This window comes from Bombus pyrosoma, linkage group LG3 (genome assembly GCF_014825855.1).
Source record: "Bombus pyrosoma isolate SC7728 linkage group LG3, ASM1482585v1, whole genome shotgun sequence".
Classification (NCBI taxonomy): domain Eukaryota; kingdom Metazoa; phylum Arthropoda; class Insecta; order Hymenoptera; family Apidae; genus Bombus; species Bombus pyrosoma.
The window spans coordinates 4721861-4745017 of record NC_057772.1 but is presented as its reverse complement, the minus strand read 5'-3'; the positions used below and the strand labels follow the sequence as shown (position 1 = coordinate 4745017).

Here is a 23157-nt window from a genome sequence, read left to right as displayed (position 1 = left end):
CGCACTTATGTACACGAGCAATCTTAAACGTTCGATCTTTTAATTTTCACTTTTGATATGTTCAGTCTTTCTTTCTTGATACGTTCACAATTTTGAGGCACAATATATATCGCGATTTGCAGTTTCTAATTTTATACATGTACCATACACGAAGATTATATATACGAAATCGTAAACTTTTAATAAGCGAAGCACTTTCACAAGCGATATCGATCGACCAAGATAAAGTTTCTACTCTTCTTCGATCGTGGATACAAAGAAACTTGATATATCGTTCTCTTCGAATTTCGACACTATACAGTGCTATCCAAACTGCGAAATATAATTTTGTATACGCGTAGAACAAAAACTCTCCAACTAGTCGAATCACTTTTTCAAATTCGTCAGCTTTCCGATTACGATCGATCGATTCACGAAAACTTCTCGAGTCGTAGATTCAAAGAGATTTACTAACTTCCTTCGAATCTCGAGGCAGCACACTTTCAATTCACCGCGGTAATCTTCTATGCGCAAAGAATCTCCGCGACAAATTTTCGCACAACTTTGGAGCTCAAACTCGCGAGGTTTTAATTCACGACTGATCGATGCGGAAACACACTTGTTGGATCATCGATTCAAAATGGATTTCGCGCCCTTCGAGTGACGGAGAATGCGAGGACGAACGGATCGCGAAGCGTTCGACACATAACTGGCAACAGAGGTCCGTGCATTTCATTCTTGCGCAGCACGTGTTGATCGTAAACAGTCGCTTGCGTCAGCGCGCGTCCCGCGGAAACTCGTTTTGTCAATGAAGCGGTGAAACGCGTGAAAACTGGCGTCGTTAACGCTGCGAACAACCTGGCCGAGTGTCGTTTCCCTGGTCGAGACCGAAATAGGCAGGCTGAAACAAGGAAATCGATCCTCTAGCCGTTTTCCGTGTCTCTTTTTCACTGTCCCACTGTTCCATGACGACGTTCGATCGACCAAATACCACAGATGACACGATGGAATTTTCATGAGACATTCTGACGTAACGAAACTCGTTTTCGCGACACTTTGCTCGTACGTTGAGGCTAAATCTCACTTAAGCCGCCGCTCTTTCGCTATATCTGCAAATCGCTGACATCATTTCGTTCGTTTCGCGTCTTTATCGGTGGAACATTACGTATGTTTTTGTCACAGTCGCTCGGAAACGCTGAGTAGAAAAATGCGTTCTAATATCTGTTCTATATTATTACGTCATTGGTTTCAGATCGATAATCGACGTTGAGTGAATTTCTTGCAAGATTTTTAATAAAAGAGTTTGTCTTTAGAGGCAATAGGATCTTTTCTTAATTGCTTTTCTTGGATTCTAGGACGATCTACGGCGATCGCAAAATTCTTAGGTTTTTACACAAATTTTTCCTCGACGTTGTATTTCACTAGACTCGTGCTTGCCACGTAACTAGAGCCAGCTATCTTCGTGTTCCTATTAACAAGGCAGTCGTTTGAAAAATATCACGAGCTTTACTTTCTTAAAGACAAACTTATCGTTAAGAATGGACTACGACGCACCGTTCGCGATTTAATTAAATATACTCCTTCCACTGTATAATTACGTAGCACGGCTACGAACAAATTAATTATAAGAAATCCTTGTCCGTTCCATGCTCTTCCAAAAACAGATAACAGTTAACAAAGATCGTATTTTCTCGCCTGGAACAAGTCAAACGAGCAACTCGCAACTCGTTATCGCATCAGCGCACTTAACGACTAGTCGATAATATTTTCCAACGATATTAGTTTCTATAGTTAGAAACGGGCGAGCACGTTCGATGAAAGCGATAGATTAAGAACTTCGTAGCACGCGATTCGATGGGCATACGCGGCAGTTAAAAACTGGTGAGCACGTAATCGAAAGAGAGCCAGAAGAAGACTGAAGAAACTCGAAGAAAGCCGGCTTCGAGGTTCTTCTCTTTCGCGCGACACGAACGTCGTTTCTTATCGTGTACCGCCTGTAAACATTGCTTATATGTATCATCGTCGTCATCGTCCTCATCGTCGTAGTCGTCGATATGCCGATCACGTCGATTTCATGCCGGACCATCGGGCCAAACGCGACCCTGGCTTCCGCTTTCGGTCACGGTGCGCCGCAATTTTGAAACGGTACTCTTTTCGACGAGAACAGAAACGTTAGAGAGAGGGAAACGAGGTCACCGGCCCGAAACTCCAGTCTTAATTTCTTCTTCTGGACACAGTTTCTCGCATTAGGTGGGAGTCGAAGTTGGGTTAGTATCGCGGAACAATGTTTTACGTGGGACGAAACATTTGTCTGTCTTTTCTCTGTTCTTGCACCTTTTTGAATATTTACGCTTGTCCAGTGCACGAATATCCGCAGCTCTGAGATTATAACTTAAGCACTTACGAAACTAAAAACAACGTTTATACGTTTAAATGTTACCGAATTTACGTGATTGAATTTCAGTTCTCAAGATCTTGATTTACACCGTTACCATTCTCGTTTCCACGATTACAGATAATAACAGATACAAATATAGAGTCGACGCGTTAAAAAACTGACTCAATAGCAAAGTGCGGAAAGATATTGCGCATACATCTCTACATCGTCGATTATTTCTCGCTTATCTTCGCTTATATATCGAAACTTACCTCGAACGATCGGTTCTCCACTCGATAGATCCCGTGTACAGTTAATCCGTGTATCGGCGAGTTCGATCGATAAATCTCGACGATCGGGCAAAATCCGTTACCTTTTTCAGCGAGGCAGCCAGACAGCGTGCAAAAAGGATGGAAAGCTGGAGAAGAAACCATGTGGATGTCCAGTGGGTAATGATATTAGCTGTAAAGAGAGAAAGGAAAAAGCCCAGAGGCCTGCCCACGTGTAATCTAAGACTCGCTTCCCTTTATCATTAATCAGCCTTGCAAACAGTTTCATTAGGTCTTATTATTTTCTCGGCTGTTATCTGTGACTCCTTAACAGCGTAACTTATGGCGTCCGACAGCCTGATTAGAATCTCCCTGGCTGTAATTTCTCCGCTAGCCGGTCTGCCATTTATCGTCAATGTCCCAACTGCCAATCGGTGTCGTGCGCGCCGATTGCTCGACTCGGAGACCTCCTTCAACTCGCCACTTGCAAAAGCCAAGACTCGGTCGTCGGTACTCGCGCTTTTTCCGCCTTCCAGACGTTCTTCTTCAAACAGAAAAAGAATTCCCCGTCGTCTGGTATCGTGTCACGAGGTTTTTGTCACAAAGGAAACGAACTGTTCAAATGCGAGTTCGAGACACGATGACTGCAGCGTTTTTGTCGCAAGGGATATTGCTGCGTCATTTTTGCGTTTTTCTTTCTCTATATTTCTGAATAATGCGTTCTGTTGGTTGTCGATGGTTCTGCATATCAAAATGGAGATATCTTTTCACGAATTTGATACTTTGATAGCCACTTTGACAGAGATATGAAATTAATTTAGATAACAGCGTTCGGAGAAATAAAAGATTGATGTTGCAAGAATAGCAGGTAATTTGTATTGATATACTCTGTTGCGTTGCCAATAATTTCTTTATTGAAATGAATATTTCTTTTTACGATACTTTGATAGTAGGACAAAGGTAGGTGTAGGTAAAGAAAATTGGATGGAATTGCCTCCGAATCACGGAGTACAACCGGTGATCAGTATCTTTGAAGGTTTTAGAAAAAAAAGGACGACGATTTATCAAAACATGTATAACGATTTATTAAGGATCTATTTAAGCATGTTAAATTTCATGAAATGCAGGTACCTACCTATCTACTCACTAGCGTTACATTAGACGCGCATTTTACTCGCAAAACTGTACGATCTATTTCTTTTTATTTGTTTACTTTTTGTTTTAAAGGAGAGTTGCATAGAATTGCATTTAGTTTCCTTCGCCGATTTATTCTTGCTTAGTACGATCGTCGTCACACACTCGAATCAAATACATATTTCGAAATATTCCAAGGATATTATTTTCGTATTATTTTTACACAATTCCTGCTAGGATAGTTTCTCAATCATTTTTTTTCTTTTCTTTTTTTTTTTTTTTTTGACATTTCATCAATGTTCCTCAATTTTGTTCTTTTTTTTCTCTCCTTTTCTGTTTTCTTAATCAAAGATATCCAGGAATGATCTTTGCTCTGCATTGTCGATAAATTTAGATAAGGCAAACAGAACGATCTCCTTCGACATCAAACACACGACATATCGAAAATAATTTCTGTATTCGAGTCGCTTGCGTGCTGGCAAGGCCGCGCACGATCGTGCTAGACACCAGAATAAATCTGCGTTTTAAATCTGCCTACGTTAGTTTTGATTGCCAGTCTTCAATGCTCTGGTATTTTTTTTTTTTTTCAGATTTTCCATGTTTTTCCTTTTATTTTATTTTCTTTGTCCATAGAATTCGTCGTTCTGTCGATCGTCCGAAGGCTGAGACGCGGAGTTTCGAAAAAATGGTTTCGATTAAACTTTCGAGTCCGAAAAACGTGCTCGCACTATACAAAACGTTGCTATTTTATTATGCGTACGAACTAGAATTTCTTTCTTGTAGTCGCATGCAACGAGAAACCAAATTATATCTAATAATTCTCCACGTGTTTATTCCAATTTTGATAGAAACTGTCGCGAACAAATAATCCCGATGAAAATTAAAATTTTAGTTGTTAGATTTCCGATTTCTCGCTGCAATCGATCGTTTCTTACGCTACCAGTCGGAGAGAATCTTATAAACTTAATTTACACAATCGATGCTACGTTGTCGCGAAAAATTATACGACGCGCGAATGCAAATTATCGAGCGATCGAGAAATTTCATCGGGAAAGTTTAATCGCCTCGCCTTTGAATTTTTGTCTTTTTTCCTTTCGCTGTGAATATACTTTTTTGTGTGTGTGTGTATGTGTGTGTGCGTGTGCGTGCATGCGTGCGCGCGCGCATTCATGCACGACGTGTTCCTTCGTTTGTTCGTCCGTGTGTTTACGTGCTGCATTTTTCTTTCTCTTCTTCACATCTTTTGATTCATAGTTTCCCATGGTATTTGATTATTTAGCCGTAAGTTGTAGAGTAGAACGCTTGGAATTAGAAAGGCTGGAATCGACTACGATCTTTTTTCCGTGAAGATCCACTCTACGACGATAAATGTGCATATATCGATAGATCGCTCTTCTTAACGAAGAATCCAAAGAAAAAAGAAAAATGCAAATAAAAACTCCTCTCTTTTGTTTAGATACTTCGTTAAAAATCCTCGACGCGGTCTTAATTATAATTGATGAAGTTTTTACAGCTAGTTACCAGAGAAAATAAGGGCTTAAGACCAATTTCGTTCTTTTTTCTTTTCCTTTTCCAAAAAAACGTTACTCGAGAAACGTTCACATTTGAAACGCGTGCAGAATTTTCATAAATTTCATTCAATTATAAAACTCGCCGATAAAGCGTTCGATGACAATTCCAGATTTGACATATAAATAAACGTAAAGACGAATGTGCCGAGAATCTTTTATTTAACTAAACTTCAAGTATAACTTCGAGTGAAAATTCATTGATAATACGTTCGATAACAGTTGGAATTCGATTTTGACGCGAAAGAAACGGTAACGGTAATTCGTTTCGAATTTTGATTTCCAATAATTTCTCAAAACTGGTCTCGAAGCGCCCGGTGCGTAGACATATCTACGACATGTGCACGATAAATCTTGAAATATATCGACTGCGATCAAGATCGCGCGTTGATCGAAAGCGTACATCGAATAGTCTGTGCGAATCTCCTCTCTCCGTTGTAAAGGATCGACGCAACAGTGTATCGATATACTGATATACCATTATGGTCGGTTGCTTACAGTACGTTTTATGTTACGAGCTAGTTTCGAAGAAACGCGACTTCGTCTATCGGAAATCGATTTACAAAGACTACTTAGTTGTGAAAGACACGATTGAATCTACAATTCAAAAGGTCGATTTCGATGGGAACGGGATAGGATTTTAATGTTTTCGTAGCCAATCGTTGATCATCGATCGTTCCTTTCACGATGAACGTACAAAGTCAAACATGGATCTATTAAGAAAGAAAAAATTTATTCTCCGACGTAAAAATTGTTATAGATTGTAATATTAAAATTTGTCCATAAGCATTATCCTTAATTTGATCTCATTATTTTTTTTCCGTCGTCTCTTACGACGAATACATCGAATATTTATTGAATTAATTTCGTTTTAACCCGCATCCCCCCCGAAATCGACCCTCTGGCTACACACCATACACGGAGAAAAGGGTGATACAAAATCTATGTCCAATCGAAACCGACACACACAGATAGAATAAACTGTTGTTTAGTTATTAGTTTAATAGTGATCAGCAATTAATTGCTTCAATCTCGTTTTACGTAGATTAAACAGATATAGGCATCGTAGACACGTAATTGTTATTTTAGTTGTTGCTTCTTATCTGCATTCGTGTTACTTCTTTACAGTTTCATTTTCTTCTTTCCTATTTACACTGAGTACATTGCCTCTGTTACGACGGCCTTTAAATCTTATCACTTGTTTTCTAGAACATATCGAAGAAAACACCCCCGAACTTTATCGACGATGCAAGGCGGAAACTCGATCGAGACAACGAGCTCTCGGTCCAATCTTGTACATTTTTCTCCCTTTTTCTATCATCAGGGAATTCTTCTATTATCGTGAGAAAAATCCGCTCTCTTCACACCACCCCTATCGAATTTCGTGCAAAATATTCTTCCGAGAAAAGTTTTTTCAAAAATATCTCTCTGATCTCGTTCTTCGAGAATCGAGCCAGCTAGGAAATCGTCGCTCGACACCTCCGCGACATATTTCTCCACCCACTCGTGCTCTTCTTTTATATTACAAAGATTATTCGGTAATCGCTGACCTCTACTAAATCGTATTTAATAAAACGCTGCGAGTAGCGATGCAAAATTGTACTGTCTTTACAATTACCATTATTAACGCGGTCGGTCGGCCTCGCTTTCCCGAAAATACAAAAATTACACGGCGGAGATCAGCCTTTCTACTTCGTTTCCCTATCCTTTTACCTACAAATATTAACTCTTGCCACCTATCGTTGCGACGTAATAATATATTACACGAGGTCCGCCCTTATCGCCAGACGGACGTTTCTTAATAGATACAGACTATCGCGATTTTATAGATCGACGATCTCCCAGCGAGCTTGGTCGCCAGGCTCTCGATCGTTTTCCACGAGCATCGTTCGTATGAAAGTTCGGGCAAGTTGCTAGGAAGAGGAAGAGAAAACGTACATTAAATGCTGTGCACACGGGGTGACATCGTCGGTTGATGGAAATTCCGTAAAACAGAGGTTAAAATGTTAATTCGATTGTTTCAGAGAAAAGTCTCGAATGTGTGGAACAATTCTATTTCTTTCGCTAGATTTTTAAGAACAAAGGTGGATGGTCTGTAATATAATAGAAATAATTTTCAAATATTCTTGAGCCAATTTTTGTAAGAATTTTTATTATCTTTTACTTGTTTCTTCTTTTCTTGTATGGGAAAGGGTCGCGACAATTTAATCGACACCCCATGCGTCCCAGCTAATATATAAATCTTACAAGTGTTCGTGTGTGTTCAGGTGTATGTGTAGAAGGCATACGAGCATCCCTAAACATTATTTTGGCCGTGAATTTAGAGTGGTTCGAGCGCGAATGGACGATCGCCCGTTCGCCTCTAAAAAAGTACACATATATACCCGCTAATTAGAAACGATCCTACGTGTGTAATAGCATCGACACGAAAGAATTTGTTACATATACATATCCGTAGAATATTCGTACATGTACAGGCTGTCACATTTATTTTCACCTCGTTAAACATTCTCTATTATTAACTATGACACGAAGAATCGTGTGTCAGAAATAAATAATTTTTCTTAGAAACGTTTTCTCGTGACGTTAATAAGAATAAAATATTTAACGGGGATAAAACGAATGAAAGAACCTCTACGTGCAAACGTACCTGTAAAGTTTTAAAAGAGTTCACACGCTTATCGCTTTACGTACACGTATCGCCGACAAAATTTCACTGTATATACAGACGCCACGCTAATCGGTGGCTTTGATCGGGGGTTAATTAAACGCACGAGTCCACGAAGAGGTCAAGATCCACCCTTCGAGCGTGGTTCGCCACGCGTTTCCCACGAACCTGCCTGCAAACCACGTTCGAGAAGTCCTGACGTCAATCATTCTCATAACATTCCATGATCCGTTAATAAACTACTTGTGCAAAATTGTGAGTTTGTGTGTTCTAACAATTCGAGTCGATACATACGAATACGATTTTTATTTGAGTAAAGGATTTTTATTTTATTTAATAGTTTTGCATCGTTTCTATTTTAAAGCTATCACAGAGGAATTTTTCTTTTTTTCTTCTTTTAATCGACGGCTGTTTAAACGACAGGACTCCATAGGTTTATTTATCACGGATATATTTACAAGTACAAGACACCAAGAACAAGGGACACGCAGAACATTAAATAGACGATCATAAATCGATCAACGATCGAGCACTCGCATTTTGTCTTTTCCTTTTTTTTTCATTTTTCTTCTTTATTCTTTCCTTTTTCCGTGAATTCATCGTTTGCACTTGACTTTGTTCTAATCTCGTCTAGAAACATAGATCGTCCCGGTAAGAAAAATTCGAGAGGCGTTCCGTTCGAGCGGAAAAGTGTTTCCACGGTTCGAAATATTTCAGAGTCTGCTACGTGATTCGGGGACTCGTATTCGATGATTCGAACGCGAGAAAGAGACAAGTGAGTCGAACGAGCGAGAGTTCTGCGAGTAAAACCATGCCGTCGAGATATTTCGTTTTAAAAAAAATATATCCTCGCGCGATGCGTCCGTAGAGGCTAGATCGTCTTCCTAAATCGAGAAGTGCCGGATCGTTGAGCCTAGTAATTTATATATACTAAAGTACCAGCTATTTTTTTCATTTTTTTTTTATCCTTTATTAATATGTATGTATAATTTATATGTATATATACGTACGTGTATAGAGAGAGAAAGAGTAAAAACGAGCTTCGCCCGTCTGCGCGAGAACGAACGCAACCACGTGACGCAAAAAAGGAAACATCGAGACGGGCGCGAGCTTTTTTTTCTCGGTGTCAAGGGTTTTCTGAGAATGCAGCAGATTTTTCTTCTTTTTTCTTTCTTACAGTCTAGCTCGAGAATGGAAGATTAGCGAGGGGAGAATGAGGAATTCAAAGTGACGAAAAAAAAAAAAAAAAAAAAAAAAGAAAAGAAAACACTAGAATCAGAAAACGCGTACACAAGGGTACAACTTCCACAGCTCGGCGCTCGTCTTAACACCCACGCGATTGCTAACCCTAAAAAATACGTGCCTGCCCATTGAAAAAATGTTCGTTCTCGAATAATTTTTAAGTACGTACCCTACACGATTAAAACCTTAGAACCTTAACGATTTTTTGTTTACCTTAGATCGAGCTCTATTCTACTATTTACAACAACACGATTGAGGTCTTTTTGCGTTTGTGCCTGCCTGTTTCTCCCTTCGTTTCTATCTCTTTCGTCTTTTTTTTTTTCTTTCATTTTTCGATGCATACCCTTCGTCATCGAGGGAATATCAAAGTGTTTTCTTCTTCTTCTTTATTCTCTTCTCTGTAACTCCTTTCTTTCTTTTCTTTCTTCCTCCGTTATCGCTAATTGTGAAAAGGCTTCGGGCTACTTTCAAGGTACGCGAATTCTCGAGGTTACACGCTAATATTTACACGCTTACGAGTGCTAACAGTGTGCTCGCCGTCGAGTTTCCAAAGTCACTATAGCGATCCTATTTCCTCGACGGTTGCCATTTCCTTTTTACAGATATTACACGCACGTGACGAACTATTCTTCTCTCATTCGAGTTTCTTTCTCTGCCCTGTCACTCTGCTAGAGAGTTGGAAAATACGAGAGACGTCCGAAGAATTCTCCGAAAGGTGTTTTATTTCTAATTCAATCAGCGATATGTGAAATGAAAATTGTTACAACGAATCAATGGTCATTTTTATGAAAGGAAACGTTGTTGGAACTATTTAGGAGCAGTTGTACGTGGATGCGGATATAATCGGCTGATGTTGGATTTTACACGCGTTTCGAAAAATTCTTCGAACGTCTACGAATCTAGAACGAGACCGGAATTGAACAACGCGAACAAAGCGATGGGGTCGATGGCGATTCCTCCGTCTAACAATGATAAACTGGCAGTGCTGATGCGAAAACTGTACTCCCAGGGAAGAACTACGATCGGTAAAGTCCTCTTTAGAATGAGATACGCTGTAAATGTGGCACGTGCAAATGATAATTTACCTTCCCAACTGCTTCTGAACAGACGTGCGTCTGGAAAACTGTTGTCACTGTACAAATCGATTTACCTCGTTCCTCTCTGCGTTCATTCTCTTTTCTCATCGATAAATTCACCACTTCGTATCGCATATATAGAAACCTCGGGATTTTCCAAACGAAATATTCGAATATCGTGGAATCGAATAGCGTTTCTATTTTTAGAAACGTCGAAAAAATGAAAATTTTTTACCGGACATTGAGAAACTTTGGAGTTTCCCAAATACAGTAGCCAAATATTTAGAAATCGGTTAGCGTTCTTATTTTTAAAAATGTTTAAAACATCAAAATGTTATATTGGATATTCCGGATAACTTTAGAATCTTTCAGATACTGTGCTCAAATATTTAGAAATCGAATAATCGCGTTTGAAATATTCCAGAAATGGAATAAATTATATTTTAGTCTTTGTGCCGCATAAATCACACTGGCATCATTTCCATTTCCATCTTGCTTTTACTATCAGCCATAAACGTTCTTTGTCATTTATTTCTACATCGGTTACATCTACATATACGATAACGATTTCTTCCTCCTCGACCCGTTTAACGCATTATCTTGAAATCCGCGCAGAACAGAACGAGGAAAATCGCGCTTAAATTCGTTTTCTAGGACCCCACGACTGCCCATTCTGTGCCTTCGATCTTCGACTTATGCTTGGTACTCGTTCTTAGATCAGATTTTAGTTTGTTTGCGATAGAAACTAGGTGCTAGAGACACCGAGAGGATTAAATCAAGCGCTTCTTTCGCTACGAGAGATTTATGTTTCAAACGATACTCTTATTTTTATCGTGTAAAGTCTCCACGTCTACGTATCGTTTCTCTTATGCTAAAATCACAATATGTCCAAGTTTCTAACTTTATAACGTAATATAAAATCATTTGATTATACGTTCAGTTCCCAACTTGTCTAATATATTTTGATTCTGTTCGAAGACACTAGTCTTCACGATAGATGAAAAGATTTAGAGGCTTCTCCTTCAAATATTTTTACGTTGACAATTTTTATTATCCGCGGCAATAAATATCAGTTGTCCGTAAAATTTTGAATCAATTTTAGGAATATTCTTGACGATTTCTTTCACGATTATTAATATTACGTTTGAAAGAATTTCTTATATTACGAAGTATATATAAATTCGTACAGATGTAGCCTCATTTTAAGTTTCATTTCGAAATCTCGTTATAGTAGAGAAGATGTATGTTATTATTCGTTTAAACGAACTAAAATTGTAATAATTAAATTAATCACGTATCCACGGTATCGACATAAGAGGAACGATAGCAAGATTATTCGGTAACGATTCTACGAAGAGAAAAGTGCGACTTTACAGTACGATGAATCTACTCGAACAATCCAAAACTACTCGCAGTCGCAGGGTTCTCTAGAATTTGTTTACTAAATAGATTGTTTCGTTTTCCGTGCCCTGTACTATCGATTACTTGCACTTAACTTCCAAATGTGTATCTTGTGTTCCCGTCTATGCTACTCTCGTGTATTTTTTATGCTTAGAATTGAACCGACGTGTGTCTGTGAATGTGTGTTTGTGTTATAATATATCGTAAACGCAATATATTAAGGCCTCTTAGTTACTAACGACAGGTCGTCACGTTTATCATCTTCCGCTACGACGCTACAACGATACGAAGACGGCGACAGAATTTCCTGCTTCTCACCCTTTCTTATTCCCTTCTGTCGTCCCTCGACAAAAAAAAAAAAAAAAAGAAAAAATACGCTCTGCTATTCATTGTACACGCGAAAGTCGAAAAGTGCTTAGCTTTCTAATCTTGGTTTCTCCCTTTTCCCGTATTTCGTATCAAGGGACAAAAATCGTTCGAGAGAAAGGACGCGAAATCTGCGTCACTCTTGTCTCGTCTGTTGGCCACCAAGAATCCGGTGTGTGCGTGTTGTGGACCAATTGTGGATTAATTGTGGACCAATTAATTGCAGGGATCTCAGAGAGACACGCCAGTCGATCGTCTTACTAGTGTGGAGACAATGACGTTATATCGTATTTTATACATATGTATATTTTTTTTTTTTTAATTTACAAAGGTGCCTTTTATAACGCCCTTTTGTGGTTTCATACTTGATTCAAACTTCACAGGCTTCATTGGAGATTATTTACTGGAAGCGAGTTTGAGGATCCAATACTGTTTTCATAGTGATCTTGAGTAGAAGTGGTGAAGCGTTCGGTTGATGTGAGGAGGGTTCAAGGGAAGGTTCAAGGAACTATAAAAAGTGTTTCAAGTACAGCCCTAACTTCTAGCTTATTTATTTGAACTTCATGTGGCTGACTGTCATGAAATTAGGTAGTAGACTGGTGGTGTCTTGGCAGTTTTTGTATCCTCGTATCGTTACTAACCGACTGGCTGTGTCTCTCCGAGCAGAAACGAAAGTAGCTGAAAGCAAAGCTGATCTGAATCCGGTGCCATGGTTTGTCGAAGGAAAGAACGGTGCGGGTGTAAAACCTGTGAAAGAGACGTGTTCCAACCGACAGTGCTAGAGACAGAGAACTGAAAATAAAAAATAGAAAGAGGCGGAGAAAAATGAAAAAATGTTGGAGGAAGGAAACTAGGTAAAAAGAAAAAAAGAATAATGACGTGCCAAATCGGAGACAAGAGACCCACCGTTTTGCAGTCGTCTTTTTTACTAGTTTTTCTTTCTTTTTTAATCCGTAGCAACTTTATTGTTTGGTGCATCACGTGCCAGCCACTTTCCATAACGAAGGCATATTTGCTAGTGTGAAGTATACGTGGATTTTTTTTTTTTTCTTGTCGCTTAATTGTCTAATATCGTCATTATCTAATAACGTAGGTATTTTACGACTTATGAATTATCACCTAGCCTCCAGTTATTATTCATTTATGTTCCGTCGTTCTCCTTGCGATCGAGAACCAACAAAACATGCCATTCCATTAATTTTCCAAAAAATGTTTGTTTCTGTTACATACGTGTATGTGTATTTGTGTGTGTATGTACTATATACGTGTTACGTGTGTAATAACGCGAAGAGAGTAATGTATCTCCATGTATCGTTCTCTGTGTTTCTTTTCTTTTTATTATTCTCTCTTCAATGTGTTTTCAAATTTCCCTCCTTCCTTATTCATTATTTTTCTTCTTTTCTTTTTCGTTTGTTTGCTACTTCGTTTTTTTTTTTTCATCGCCTGCTTTCTTTATCTCGAGGTGTATATCGTTAAATGCCCAACTGACCAGCTACAGTGAGCTACGTATTTACAAATCTCGTTTAAGTAATCGTCTATGTATTATCTGTAAATTTTTTTCTCATTTAATAGGAAACATTAAATTTCACGCGCTCACACTCGTTCCATTCCCTTTCATTCCCTCGGGTACACGCGCGCACACACTCAAACGTACACTCAAACTTTCCCTTCGTTTCTTTCTCCGCTATCTTCTCACACTCCTTTCATCCCCACGCTTCCTCTTGTAATTAATCAAATTGCAAATCGGGCCGTTGCGAAACTTGGACGGAACCACGGTGTTCCTCTTTCACCACTTATCGCTTAGAAAGGGTGCTGGATAAATCCCTACCCTTTCTTCACTCACTTCTTTCCTTTCTTTCGTTTCTTTTTTCTTCTATCCTAACCAATCGCTCGAAAGCGTTCTCGCACTTTCCATCGGCGAGAACGAGCGTTCCACGAGACTGACAAGTAAAATTCGCGGAAGTCAAGCCTAGAGTTTTTCGTGAATTGTTCAAAAGGCTGTTAAAAGATAAAAGAGCACTGGGTCCAGACGTAAAAGTCCGCGATAAAACAAGGTGAACCTTTTTATACATTGGCACGCATCAAACAAAAATAGTTAAAGAGGTCTCTGGAATGGGAGTCTATGGATTTATGACAAATACGTTTCTTAGGCTACAGATTGAATCGTTATGAGATTGTTCGAATTCTTTCTTATAAATATGAAAATAAGAAAGTGGCTAACATTGAGACACTAAAATTTCTAATACAATTTATCCAACTCGTCGTTTCGTTTCATGAGTCCTTTTTCCAGAAGTCACTTCAATTGTGCTTCGAAAGTGGAAAGCTAGATTTATAATCGTTGAATAATTAAAATATCAGTCTCGAGGAAATCTCGCCCTTTGCACCCCAAGATTCCTTCAATTACAATCGATCGGTAACGCTAGTTATCGCTTATCCAATCAAGTAATTTATAATACAATATTTCGTTTCTAAAGGGAAAGGATTCTAAACGTATTTGTGAATTTATTTATTCAGTAACCTTCTGTTCTCTTTTCATTTTCTAATTTTAGATACACAACGTTTTTTTTTTCCATATCCTATTCGGAAAGCAATTTTCACGCTATCAACATCACTGTAGCAGAGTACAAAGAGTAAGAATTGAAAGAAAAGATCTAAGAGGAACATCACTGTCCGTCCAAATATTCGTGGTACGAGGGATTTGTTTAAATTTCCACTGTTTCTAATTAAGGCGACATCGTTTCGCTGCGTATAATCGTTTCACAATTGAACAACAAAGAGGCGACTTTTTACGTTTCATAGACTCATCATCTTACGTAGCTACTGCATTTAGCTACTGTTGCTTGTCTGCGATTACACACGACGAAAATTTCGCATTGCGCGGGCCACGTTTGCTGGTCTCTGATTGTGGTGATTCAATTTATGAACTAGTAATATATATGTACACGGTGAACGCGATGACGTATTTACATATGACGAGAAGAAGCGCTTCAGCTAGCCGAAACGATCAGACCGGCATTGTTTAAATTCTACAAAACCAGAAAACTCCCACGAAGAAAGGGTACAAGATCGCAACGTTTTCAATATCGTCTCCGAACATTCAGTACACGCCTGGGCAAATCGCGATCGCGCGTTTAAACATTAACTTCATTATATATTAAATAGACTATGTTCGATTTTATTTCCCGTACATCTATTGTTTGCAGAGAGTAGATGGTTTCGATTTGAATATTTTTTCCCTTCAAAAACCTCGATTAAACGTGCACACTTCTATTGCTCCGAATCGTAAAAACGACGGTCTTGATCGATCGTTCGAAAAGAAATGCGTGTCTTTTTTTTTCGTGTCTCAGGAGAAGCAGCTGTTTCTCGTTCTCGTTAAAATTCTCTCCCTAAAACCGATCGATTCCTTCTCTATAATAACTCCCCTTTCGCCAAGGGTTACTTAAACGATAATCGTTACATGTTTTTTTGTATTTATTCGTGATCACGCGAATAAATGGTTTTATAGTAGAAATTAGTTGTCTGCGTAAAAAAGAGAACACATGCGTTGCTTTCTCGTCTTTGTCGCCCATAATAATAAAAAACGAGCTTCCAATTATTTTTTTTTTTCTGCTACTAACGCTAAATCGTTACCTAAAAGTCCTTACGGTAATTCTCGTGAAAATCTACTGACTACCTAAGTTTCCTTAAAGTAAAATCACACTCAGAACGTAATTATGTATACCGCGCGCTCGTCCGGCCTCAGAGTGCGTTTGAATTCATGGTATAATGGTAATTGTTAACTACTAATGGTACTACAAACACTTTCGACGTGATCTAAACAACGATTACTTTGTCCTGGCCAAGACGTAAAACTTTCTTGTTAGGACAATTACAATAATCGGTCGTAACACGTGAACGACGTGCTTATACGTAAGAAGAACGAAACTAAGTAATTCAAACGCAATCAGATTCGGAAAGTAGAACGGACATTCTAATTCTACACTCCGGAGGCCGTAAGCGACCATTCACGTCTAAAAAGAATGAAAAAACCAAAGCGAGATCTCGCACGGAAGCGCTCTAACATAAAGTTCGTGGTAAATTAAACTAGAACGTCTATTTATCTATACACCAAAGACGACTCTCTGGACAACGTCGAACAAATCCTCCTTCTTCGATTCTTTTTAGGGGTCGCTTCTTCCATTCAAACGCTGTGTTCTTCGCTCCTTAAGCTCTCCTTCAGTTCACGAATACCGTCGTGGTCGCCACGATTCGTCGGCAGTGCATTTATTTATTGGAATAAAATCGCGTGCGATCCACCACACGCGAATCCAGCGTCGTATCTTCTAGAAATGCACGCGATTCCTAATTATCTTCGGATCAAGGTGGCTTCTCTAATTACCAGAGGGGGACGACGTCGTCCCATTTTTACAAACAACGATCTAACTATAGTAGAATATTTCTTAATGGAGAACGACGCCGTGAAACTATGAGAACCGTTGGAATTCTCATTTAAAAAACCTATCTTTCACTTTGACAGAGATCACCACGGATCGAAGGATCTCTGCTGTTCGTAACTTGCTAAATAAACTAAATATTCGCAGCGACTGATACGGAAGCTAGAGCCCAGCTTTCGCGTGTCCACTGCACTTCAGCAAACGGAAGTTCGCTCTTCGCCGCGACTATCTCGGCCAACAGACGTTGTATCTTCTTAAAGGAGTCCTCGGGTGTTTGTAGATTAGCGCGAAGATCTAATTCTAGATCGTAGTCCATGGACGCGACCGTTGCATCGATCGAACATCAGGATTCATCGAGATCATCGAGTACAAACCAATAGATCATGGTTCTCTTCGCTATTCCATAGCTTTCCTTCTTTTATTCGAGCATGTCAAATCGTTGATGTCCTTAAACTATATGGTTCTCAACTCGTAACGAACGATTTATATTAGAGTTCTTGAAACATTCGTCCCAAATAAAGAAAGAACTCCCAGCGTAATAGAGAACTATGTCTATTTCTTTGAAACTTCGAATGATTTCTCTAAGATTCAATCCCAATTTTGTTCAAGACATATCCCGTTTCGAGTCAAGATTCGCGTCGCAATGCGTCGTGCAAAGCTTCGAAAATCCTGACTCTGTCCATGATTCGCGACTCTGCCTCTTCCGTCTTCGCCTTACATGCAGCTTCTCGCTCGAATTCTCCTTTCTTCGATGAAGCGGCTCGGTCGTGTGTGCGCCATCTCAAAGGGGCACGCTAATTACAAACGCTTACGAACCAATTTTAATGCATCCTAGGGTGGCGCTGAGCGTTTCGTTGAAAAATTCAGGAACGAAAGGGGCCATCGATCGATCCTATGGATCGTGTTTCATCTTCTTGCGAACACGGTTCTCCTCATTCACGACTCCGCTTCAGCAGGTACAAGGTAAACTGGAGTACTCGCCAAGTACTCTGAAACGCTTCTTTTCGCTTCTCAAATTTACCGATGGAGAAACCGTGTAAAATATATATGTGTACATATATATATATATATATATACACACATATATATGTATATATATATATATATATACACACACACATTACACATGATTATTCATGGAATAATTGGTCGAATACGTTCGACGAAGGAGCAATCGATCCTGGTCACCTTTCTCCCGTGTTAATCGATCGTTGGAAACGCGCCACAGCGGCCGTGCTTTACATGTGTACATGTACATTAATGATAGAAGCGTGTAAAATCTAAAAAGAAAAGAAAATAAAAGAAGACTGGCCCGTCTTTTCGACCCTCCCTTACAAACTATGTATATGTCCTCCTTTTCTTCTCTAGTTGACCATCATACTCCAATCCCTCGAAACTGATTCACCTTCTTCTTTTCTCTTCTTCTTCCTCTTCCTCTTCTTCTTCTTCTGTGTATCAATCCTTTGACTGTGCTCTTCGTATCGTGCGCCTTTGTATTTCGGTATAGTTTTTTCTTCCTAGGCTCCCTCTCGTATGTATACAGCGGTATGTATAATATATATTTATAGATATCTATATACATACACGTGTCTATGTATATACATATCAGCTAGTCGAAAATTGAGGCTTCAGCGCTCGGCAGTCTATTGTCTCTCTTGGCTCTTCTTCTTCTCCTTTCTTCCAATCTTCTTTCTCCGAATTCGCTTTTCTCTCTTTTCTTCGCCCTTTTCCCAGCCTGTTTCCTCTTCTTCGTTCCATCCTTGTCTCACTTTGTCCATCTCTTTTCCTCGTCCTTTCTCACCGTTCTCCTTCAGGCTGTCGGAAATTCTTCAACATCTGTGTTCCAACGAAGCGAATACTCGGCCGCGCGTTCGTCATCAGCTTTCGCGATTTCGGAGAAGATTTTTATTCCCACTGGTGAGGAGAGGGTGGCAATTCCGAGGGATGAGCCACCGTGGAGCTGCAAGTCGTACGAACAGATCATTAGTGCTTGCCATTTTAAAGAAAACAAGTCTTTTTCTTTTATTTGTTTTTTTTTTTTGTTCGTTCGTTTTATCTTTTTTATTTCGTACTTTTTCTTTTTATCGTTCATGTGCTTTTTTTCGATCGTTACTCGGGGGTGTGTATATTCTCTCAAGTGAGACTTGCGGGAGAAACAGAGGTGTGTAGCTACTTTTTCAAATCTCCGGCTATCTGTGCCGTGTTCCGAACGAAACACGTCGGACTAGGGACTTGGTAAAATGAGGAAGAAACAGAGCGTTTTCTTTATAAACATCGTTATAAACATCTTCTTCGTCCTCTTCGTGCATTTTAGAGCAGCTTTACTAAGCCCCACAGTCAAGGGTATCTTCGAGCCAAGATCAACGAGTCGTGTCCACGAATTCTTTCTATCTTCTGCAACTTTGACAACACAACACCAATCATAACATACAGTTTCACATCTACGTCGTGGATCTCGTTTCGAATTCGATCGATCCAATTTCCTGCGATTCATCTACGCGGTTGATAATGTAAAACCGACTACGTGTATCCGATGGCTCGACGATACCCTCGCGCGCAGAGATTTGAACACTAAGATCGGTACACGACGAAAGTGCAAAGTGCTCCTCGCTATTAGAAAGGATTTTTCTTTTTACGTGGGCAATCGTCGAAAGCATTCGTTCAAACGGCACTTCGAGTTTCGTCGGCTAAACAATCGGACAAAGGGATGACATATGGTGGTAAAAAGGGATGGGGGCAGCATATCGTCAACGAGTGGCAGCAGTGCGTCTCGAAAGTGTCGAAATACAATCGGTGAGAGGATGTAACAACGTAAAAACTCAACTAGAGTTACGGTAAATCGTATAGTGGTGTGATGAAAAAAAAAAAAAAAAAAAGATATGATACAAAATAAAAGTAGAAAAATGAAAAGAACAGAAGAAGAAAAAAGAGAGAAAACGGATATGGCAAACTAAAATACATTCCGCAACGATTGGCCCGAAGAAAGGGATTTTTTATGAAAACAAAAGAATCGACTCTCGAAATTTTTAAGAATTCGTAGTTCTTCTAGAAAATGAATTAACTACGGGATTCGTAGATTATATTTTCATTTCTCTACCGTGTGTCTCGAGCGTGTATCATACTGCTCTACTTCTACGAATTACGTATGCGTTAATTAATGTCGTTTTTATGTACTGTGTTACTCGATGAATGAACGGAACAAGTGCGAACACGGTCGAATAAATTCGCTATGGCAGCTATGGGTCCAAAAGTACCAGCGGACCGCGTCGTTCATCGACTTCTCGATACTCTCGACCGAGGAAACGCTCTGCGTTCTCGTGACGATCGATTCGAAGAGTCGCGTGGACATTTCGTATCGGATAAATCGTTCTTTGTCACGCTCTTTTTCTCATCTTCTGTCATCGGAACAGTTGTATCGTAACGCGCGAACGGCGTTCGAATTTGTCACTGTGTAAACTTTGATTGTTACTTTCGGAACCGTTTCAGTCCGTGAACAAGATATCCAAATAGCTCGCGAGACTCGACTCTTCAAATTTTACGTTGCCGGGAAGACAACGGATAAAAGGGAGATGCAACCGACAGGTCTGGAGTTGAACAACAAAATAAAAACGCTTCATCTGATTTCCATGCAGCTGTCAGCATGTGTGACAGCCGGCCGTTAATCGCGATTCTATATCGTTATTCTTTTTCTTCTTCGATACTTCACACGAGACTCTCGCAAGCCAAATTAATCAACTTCGCTGTTTCCAAATCTCTCTATTTCGTTACAACAAATACTCGATCAATGCTTAATACTTGAAAGTCAATACTCACTTCTATAAGTCCGTTTACCAAGAAGAACGTTTAATTATTTAAGAATTATATGCATTTATGAAATATTTTAATACACAAGAATATACAGAGTGTACGTAATATGCAAAATCAAATAATATTTTTTAAGTTACTGTACTTGTAACATTTAGACGGTGAAAAACAAATTTCATAGTAGTATGAATTTACGTAAAAATCCACAATCTGAAGATGGTGTAAATAATATAAAATTAAAGGAGAAAAATGGTAACAAAGATTTTGCAACGTCCGTTTTTCTCCGCTTTTCAATGTATGCAGTTGATCAATGTGGCTTCTAAATGGCTCGTTCATTCTCACTAAGATTCTCGAAGATATCTCTTTTCTTTTCTATTATTTCGACGTCTCTCTTTTTAGCTCTCTTTACCCATTTGTCTCGTCCGTTCCTTGCAACGTCTCCCCTTCACGTAATCGCCGTTTTTTTAGCCACCCTTTAAGCCCGCTCGCAACTTTCTCGCCCGGTTCCTCCCTCTCGATACGCGCGCCTCTAATTTCTGTCTCTGTCACCGGCCTTTCGCTTTGCTTTGCCAAGCTCGCGGGAAAAGTCAGTCGTGAAAATAGCACGGAAACAAAAGCGGTCAAAAAGGGAATACGCTACTATTTTCTCTTTTTTTTTTTTTTCGTTTCTTTGTTTCTCGAATTCACCCCCGTCCGCAACTTTTTCGTCTCGTCTCGAAATCGGTGGATCTTCGACCTCCACTGCGTCGAAATTTATTTCTGGGCTTTGAAAAAATGATCCCGTCGCGAGTAGTCGCTTTCTCCGTGGCCGACAGGATAAAAGCGACGCCGCGCGTGTCGGGCCGCAGCTCGTTTGCACGCGAACGTTTTTCGCGTTATTCCGCTCGCCCCCCGCCCCTGCCTCAAATTTCGTGGAAAACGCGGCTCCCATTAATTTTCAAGTATACACGCGATGAAAGAAGGTAATGCCGAGGAACTTCGCTGCTTTCTTTGTTTACTTTTTTGTTTGTTTCTTGATGTTTGATATTATGTAGTATTTTAGTTTATTTATTATCATTGTTTTTAATAATACTATAATACTCCTGGATACATTTTCTTCCACGCAAATTAATACAAATAACGTTGTGAATTCTAAAAAAATTACGCGATAAATCTAAGATTCATCATTAGACCGCGACTATTAGATATTTCAATATTGTGGATATTTTTGTATATCACGTACATTGTATTTTGGGTATTTTTGCAGCTTCGAGTTTCTCGTGAATGTAAAAACCCGCGGTCTACTAATTACCGACATCTCTTCTCTTCGCTATCCAATATTTTGTTGGCCCAATTGTTAAAACTATTAAAAGCTGGTGAATTGAAATTTTGTTTGCAGCTTAAATATTTCGAAAAATATTACGAAGGATTAAGATTATAATAATGGAACGTGATAATAAAATTCAAACGACGAATTTGCACGAAAAGTAAATTATCAACAGAGGACGCTTAGAGATTGGTCGAGCAGACTTTCGAAAAAAGTGGATGATTTAGCAGTTTCCTCCGGTTGACTGGAACCGCGGTACGCGTAGCTCCCTTGGCAAAGCAAATCCGAGGGTCGACAAAATTTCCGCCGAAACCCATGTCGCGTCCCGGACTTGGCGAAATGACAGTAATGGCTTCGCGGGTCTCCTGCTTCTTAGTTTAGTATCACGTGCACGCGTACAGTTTTCACGGTCTCCGCGATACACAAAAATTCTGCTTTTCAACCTCGCAACATTTCTACCATTGTACCGCACAATCTGCGCAAAATAGAATGGAGATCAAGACAAAAAAAAAAAGAATCATACACACAACGTACAAAAAACAAAAACGATGGACAAAATCAGTGCAAAAAAGAAATGTCTACATTGTGGGTAACGCTGCGGAGAGAGTTTGATCGAAAAGAAAAAGTCACGGAAGATATTGATATTTTAAAAAATCATTTTTCTTCCCCTTTTTTTCAATACCCGAATGTTTTGCAAAAAAAAAAGAAGAAAAGAAAAAACACGTGGTTTTGTTGAAAAATATTCAAATCGACTCGAAGATTACGGTCATTGTGCCAACAGCCAGATCACGCCAGGACTTCCAGTCGAAAATTGGTAATTTAAAAGAATTATGGATTTCGAGGATATCAACGAGGATCATTGTTAGATGAATCAGGAAAATTTTTCTACTCTTCTACTATTTCGATACTATCGAGCAATGTATTGAAGTATTCTGAAGGAAAATATTACGCTATTTTGTGGAATTACTTTTCTTGGATAAAATTGATATTCAGGATGTTGATTTAGAGGGAAGGATGATGGCAGATGATCTCGATCTACCCAGGTGCATCACGAAAGAGAGTTTCGTTTCCCGTGTCGTTTCTCTTCGTCCCGTTCATCCGATTCTCAATGAATCGCGACACGATCCGTTCAATCGCTTTATTTATTTATTTTTCGAATTCTTTTCTCTCCTCGGGCCCGTTTCTTTCAACTGAAGGCTGCATGGTTGATCAGGCCTTTTTACACTCCTCGTGTCCAACAAAGCGCTCTTTTCAGCCGTTCTCTCTCAGCGTTATTTACAAGTACCACTTTCACAGCGACTCACGATCAAAAACGTAAAAACACACCAGCGACCAGCCACTTAAATATAATTAAATATAAATATGGATGTGTGACACGTTCCCCTACGATCGATAAACATTTTAAACAATTACGTGCTTACATAGTCTCTCGACTATTCATATTGTACATGATAATAACATAATGTAATATAATATAATTATAGAACTTAAGATAGGACAATTCTCATAATGTGTCGTTAACATACATTCGTCC

General features: G+C 39.3%; 1 protein-coding gene across 4 annotated transcripts in view; it reads right to left on the bottom strand.

Annotated features, from left to right (window-relative positions):
• Positions 1-2954: 2954 nt before the first annotated feature.
• LOC122566258 (serine/threonine-protein kinase NLK) overlaps positions 2955-23157 on the bottom strand; it is a 230014-nt gene continuing 209811 nt past the window's right edge. For 2 of the 4 annotated variants that reach the window (XM_043723273.1, XM_043723274.1), the window contains exon 10: positions 2955-3169. In XM_043723273.1, coding sequence (XP_043579208.1) covers positions 3016-3169 — 154 coding nt within the window. In that variant the 3' untranslated portion in view covers positions 2955-3015. Of the gene's footprint in view, positions 3170-12368; positions 18474-23157 lie in introns of those variants that run through there. The other 2 variants (XR_006316447.1, XM_043723271.1) reach the window with 1 other exon arrangement.